Consider the following 6,000-nt stretch of genomic DNA (forward strand, 5'->3'; position numbering starts at 1 on the left):
GAAATCTTTATATTACAGTGTTTTTTATTGTGTTAAAATATATATATAACAAAACAGCATTTTAACCATGTAAGGGTATAGTTTAGTGTCATAGTTACATTGTTGTGTAGATCTTACTGTTTTGAACATTATCTTTATGTGTGTTATTTGTGGCTAAGCATCCACATTTTTTCAAATATTTATTTTCTTTCTCTGTTTATGCAGTGCTAGGGATTTGGAACCCAGAGCTTATATAATGGCAGGGAAAGGCTTTACCACTGAGTAGCCCTCACACATTCTTTTTTCTTAACCACTTTGAAAAGTGTTTTGGGGGAAGAATCCCCAATTGTGTTGAGTAATTTACATATATTAAAAATGCATCCATTTTTAGTGTAGTTTTTAAATTTTGACAGTTGTATACATTCATGTAACTGCCATTATCACATTAAGAACATTTTGAACATTTTTAAAACTTTTCTTTCATACCTTTACAGTAGATTGTCACACACCCCTAGTAACAATTGATTTTTTATAACTACAGTTTTGCCTTTTAAGACAATTTATCATATAGATAGAATCACACATCGTATAATATTATTTTCATTTCTTTCACTTTATTTTTTGAGAGTCATGTGTGGTATGTATCAACATTTTATCATCCCACTTTGTTTTTGTATTGCTGGGAGTGTGGGGTGAAGGCAGAGCCCAGTGCCCACTATGGAAGCTCTACATCGTGGAGCTGCACCCCAGCCTTCATTCATTTTGATTTCTAAAATAGATTCCATCCTAGAGCCAGGGAGGTAGCTCAGTAAAATAAGCACCTGCCTGGCAAACGCAGGGTCCTGAGTTCAATCCCTGGTACTGCAAAAAAATTCTATTTGAAAAAAAAGTTCCATCCTATGGATGTACCAGGTTTTTTTTTTAACCTATCTGCTAGTTGGTGGACCTAGGAGTTATTTCCCAACTGGGCATTAACATTACTCTCTGTTTTGCAGAACCTTTCTGTGTGTCCCGAAGATGAATCAATCATCATGTCCTCTTTTGTTAACACTATGACTTCCCTAAGTGTAAAGCAAGGTAAGTCTTTTTAAAATGTAAAAGCATGTTTTGTTCTAATTAGATTTTCAAACTTCACAATTAAGGAGAAATTTAATTTTTATAGAATCATTTATCTTTTAGATGTACTTGATCTATTCTCTTTTGTCTTGATTTTGTTTTCTCTGAAAGCATAGTTTTCCAAAATGGGTGTGAGATATTTACAAAAATCTTAAGAATTTTATCTTAATATTTCTTAGGAAAACAAAGAGGCATTTAGTAACAAAGTACAAAGAAAAAGTAAGGATGTTCTGATGTGATGAAGTGTATGTTTGGTCCAGGCATAACTATAAAAAGTGCCAAATACTGTGCATGAATCGTTTTGTTTGTGCAGTGTCATTTATAGAGCAATAATGGCAGACCTTGCAGAGGCAGATGCTGAAACTACAATCTAAAACCCACTTATTTATCACAAAGTGCCAACTCTGCAGTTAAACCTAAATAGTCAGGTTTTAGTTTAGAAAAAATAGTTTGTACACTTGGCTTGTGTGCCAGCAGGGTCTGAGTTCCTATTGCAGAATGTGTGCCATAGATACATCACCATTACTGTATATGTTCTCTTTTAAATCTACCTCATTAAAAAAAAAAAAAATCACTGTTACTTTTCTTTGATAAATTGAGAATGAAAGATTTGAAAATAAACCTATCAGTTTTATTTTCAAAACTGACATAATTTTAGCATAATTCCTGCAAAACTTTAAGGTCTATTAAGTAAAAATAGATATTTGAGCTCAAGTCTCTTAATCCAAAACTTGATTAGTATAACAATCATCTGTCCATTATTTGAACTATCCATTTAGGAGATTGATGTTTTAGTTTTGTAGTCTTTGAAAAGAAAGAATCATAAACCTCAAAAACTTCTGAGTAGTAAATATATAAGTATTATAATCAATCTTCATGTTTACTACTTTTAATTAATGAAACTCTAGTGTGGTGACATTTGTTTATATACATGGATTTTTGTGGAGATTTAGCATTCTGTCCAAATTTTCTATTCATAGAATCAGTCAAGTTTTATATTTTTCAAATAGACATGTAAGCACATTGAGAATTGGACAGCCTAGGGAGAAGTGTACTTTGCAGGCTTTGTATTTTAGTGTTTCAGCTCTTTTAAAAATTTGTCTTTTGATTGTAAAGTACACATAAGGTAAAATTTATGATCTTAACCATTTTTGAGTGTGTAGCTTAGGTATATTCATTTTTTAAAATTTTTCATTTGTACATGTAATGTCTATATTCATTTTAGAGGGCAAGTGCATATACTTCACATATCTTCATTCTGGAGGGGCTGGGGAGATGGCTCAGTAGAATAAGGGCTTGCCTGGCAAACACAAGGCCCTGAGTTCAATTCCTGGTTCTGTCAAAAAAACCAAACACACACGTATCTTCGTTCTGCATTCCCTTCCCATTTGCAGAAGTCTCAACCTCTTGTCTCTTGTTAAAAAAAATTATTTATAGTCTGGATTTCTCATATAAGAATAATTACATGACATTTTAGCTTTTTTTGTCTGATTTATTTTATTTAGCCTGGTCTCTAGATAAATCCATTTTTCTTTGACTTGTTTGTCCTTTATGGCAGAGTAGTTCTCCACTGTGCAGAAATGCATTTTGTTTATCCACTCCTCTGTTGATGGATATATAGTCTACTTCAAAGCTATAGCTATTAGCTGAAGTATTACTTTGTTTTGTTGGGTTTTTGGAGACAGGGTCTTATTACTGTAGTTAAGGCTTGCCTCAGACTCTTGGTGATCTTCCTGCTTCAACTTCCCAAGTACTGGGATCACAGCCACACCCAGCCAGTTAGTTTATTTCTTATTTTCTTGTCTTGTTTTGTATGTTCGCCCAGTACAGGGTCCAGGCTGGCCTCTAGCTGGGCTCAGGTTAACTTCTTGCCTCACAGACCCAGGTCACTGGGACCCTCAGGTGCTTGCCTCCATGCGTGGCTACCTGACTTGCATTTCAATGGGTGTAATGACCTCAAGGTTCACCCGTATTGGTGTGCCAGAATTCCTTGAGTTTTTAAGATTGATACTCCATTGTAATTGTGTGCTACATTTTGTTTATCCATCTAAGCACATTTAAGTTGCTGCCACATTTGGTTATTGTGAATAATACTGATATAAACATGGCTATATAAATGTCTTTGAGTCACTGGTATTTTATTTTACTTATATACTCAGAAATTAAATTTTCTTAGATCTCACTTATAAAATAAGATTATAGGTTTGTGAAAGCATTAATTTACTCTGTAATCTTTTTTTCATTATTGCAGTTGAAGATGGAGAAGTATTTGATTTCAGAGGAATGAGATTAGATTGGTTTAGGTTACAGGCACCAATAATCTTTTACTGTTAACCTGTTTAATTTCTGAATACAGTAATTGACAAGAAAAATTTTATAGCAGGACTATATAAATTATTGAATACTTTTTGAAAAGATTGACCTTGTACAACTAACTATAAATGCAACATTTTGTATAGTTAATAAACGCATATATTTTTCATTTAAGCCAATGCTGTTTTGGGATAAAATAGTTTGAATATTCAGAATATTCAAATCCCAGTCACCCTCTTTTCTTAATTCAGAGTTTCAAAGTAACAATGCAGAATCTTTTGACATAGAACATATGTCTTGTAGCTTTAAAAGGCTTTTCAAATTGAAGGCTCTTTGTATTATAAATTTGACAAGAGAATGTATTGTCCTTTAAACATATCTACTAACTATGAGAAGAGGATAAAGGAATAATTCTATGTTTTGAGGATTTTTGATTTTTGTGATATCAAGACAGGACATAAAAGATGTTAAATCATAATAAACAGGGGCTGGGGATACAGCTCGGTGGCAGACAGACTGTGGTGCAATGTTTTTAATTTTTCTGAGAAGACATCCACAGGGGCAATAGCTGGGTCAAATGGGACCTCCAATTTTGTGGAGAATCTCCATACTGATTGCCATGGTGGTTGCACCACAATACACTCCCACAGTGAAGAAGAGTTCCTTTTAGTTCTTAATATGTTCTCAGTAGTAATCCTTTGTCTCACATTTTTTCCCACATTGTGGGTTGTCTCTTCACTCTGTTGGTAGTTTTTCTTGCTGTCTGAAAGCTTTTTAATAAGTTGAGATCCCAGTTGTTGATTCATCATGGTAGTTGCTGTGCAGATGGGATTTTATTCTTAAAGTCTTTATCTACAACAATATCTTTAAGAATTTTACCTATTCTATCTTCCAACAGATTTAGTTTCTGTTTTAATATGTATATCTTTGATCCATTTGGAATTTACTTTAGTTAATAGTAACAGATAGGGATCAAATTTTAATCTTCAGCATATGCAGAGATAATTTTTCCAGCGCCGTTTATTAAAGAGGCTATCTTTCTTCCAGTGATTGTGTTTGGCACCTTTGTGAAACATATGGTGGCTGGTAGCTGAGTATGTCTTGTTGTTTCTGCATCTTCTAATCTCTTCCATTGATACTCAAGTCTGTTTTGGTTTTTTTTATTTTGTTTTGCTTTGGGTTTTTTTTTTTGACCAGTACCATGCAGTTTTTGTCACAGTATCTTTATAGTATAATTTCAAGTCAGGAGTTGTGATGGCCCCTGCCTTGCCTTGATTGCTCAGAATTGCCTTTGCTATTCTGGGTCTCTGGTTCCAAATGAAGTTTAGGGTTGTTTTTTCTAATTCTAATGCTAAGCTTTTAGCATTTTGATCAGAATTGCATTAAATCTGAATAACACTTTTGTAAGTATATAATTTTCACTATATTGTTTCTTCCTACCCAAGAGCAAAGAGCATCTATTTTCTCATACCTACTTCAATGTCCTTTTTCAGAATACTGTAGTTTTCAATATAGAGGTTTTTGTACATCCTTCATTAGACTGATTCCTAGGTATTTCATTTTTTTGGATGTTACTGTGAAAGGCATTCCTTCTCTAAATTCTGTCAGCGAGTTAGTTAGTTAGTTCGTTTGTTTGTTTGTTTGTTTGTTTATTTATTTATTTATTTATTTATGGTACTGGGGATAGAGCTTAGGACCCTGCGCTTGCCAGGCAGGTGCTTATTCTACTTAACTATCTCCCCGGCCCCTGTCAGTGAATTTATTATTCATGTACAGCAATGATAATTTGTTTTTGAGTGTTGACTTTGTATCCAGGTATGCTACTGAATGCACTTATTAAATCTAGCAGTTTTTTAGTGGACTTTTGGGGGTCTTCTATGTAGAGTATGGTATCATCTGTAAATAATGATGATTTAACTTCTTCCTAACATTATTTCTTTTATTTCTCCTGTGCAGTTGTTCTTGCTAAAGTTTTCAGAACTATTGAATAAGAATGGAGACAGTGGACATCCTTGTTCCTATTTTTAATGAAAAAGCTTGATTTTTTTTGTCTATTTAGTATGATAATGGCTGTTGGTTTATCATAGATGACTTTTATCAGGTTGAGGTAAAGACCATCTACTACAACTTTCTGTAGAGTTTTTATCGTGAATGGATTTTGGACTTGGCCAAAAGCTTTTTCTGTATCTCTTGAGACTATCATATGGTTTTTGTCCTTGGCTCTATTAATATAGTGTATTACATTTATTGGTTTACATATGTTGAACCAGCCCTGCATACCTGGGATGAATCACAATTGGTCATGGTGTGTAATCTCCTTGATGAGTTGCTGCCTTCTGTTTGTCAGTATCTTCAAATTGAGGATTTTTACATCCATGTTCATTGGGGAAATTGGTCTGTGATTTTTATTTTTTCGATGTAGTTCCCTCTTCTTTTTTTTAAAATTTTTAAATTTTTTATTGACATCAGTTATTTTTATTTTAAAGAAAGAAAAAAAATAAAAACAGTGGTACAAAATCTCAAAACAAGATTTTAGGAGAGTAACAATGGTTAGTACATTGTGTATTGTTATTGCCAGAGTAGTTTCTCATA

General features: G+C 33.3%; 1 protein-coding gene across 1 annotated transcript in view; it reads left to right on the forward strand.

The window, feature by feature from the left end:
* Positions 1 to 6,000, forward strand: part of Nckap1 (NCK associated protein 1) — a 103,270-nt gene that overhangs the window by 44,505 nt on the left and 52,765 nt on the right. Inside the window, exons 14-15 of the mRNA XM_004628636.3 lie at positions 975 to 1,056; positions 3,347 to 3,405. Coding sequence (XP_004628693.2) covers positions 975 to 1,056; positions 3,347 to 3,405 — 141 coding nt within the window. The remainder of the gene's footprint in view (positions 1 to 974; positions 1,057 to 3,346; positions 3,406 to 6,000) is intronic.

This window comes from Octodon degus, unplaced genomic scaffold (assembly GCF_000260255.1).
Source record: "Octodon degus isolate 3935 unplaced genomic scaffold, OctDeg1.0 scaffold00025, whole genome shotgun sequence".
NCBI lineage: Eukaryota > Metazoa > Chordata > Mammalia > Rodentia > Octodontidae > Octodon > Octodon degus.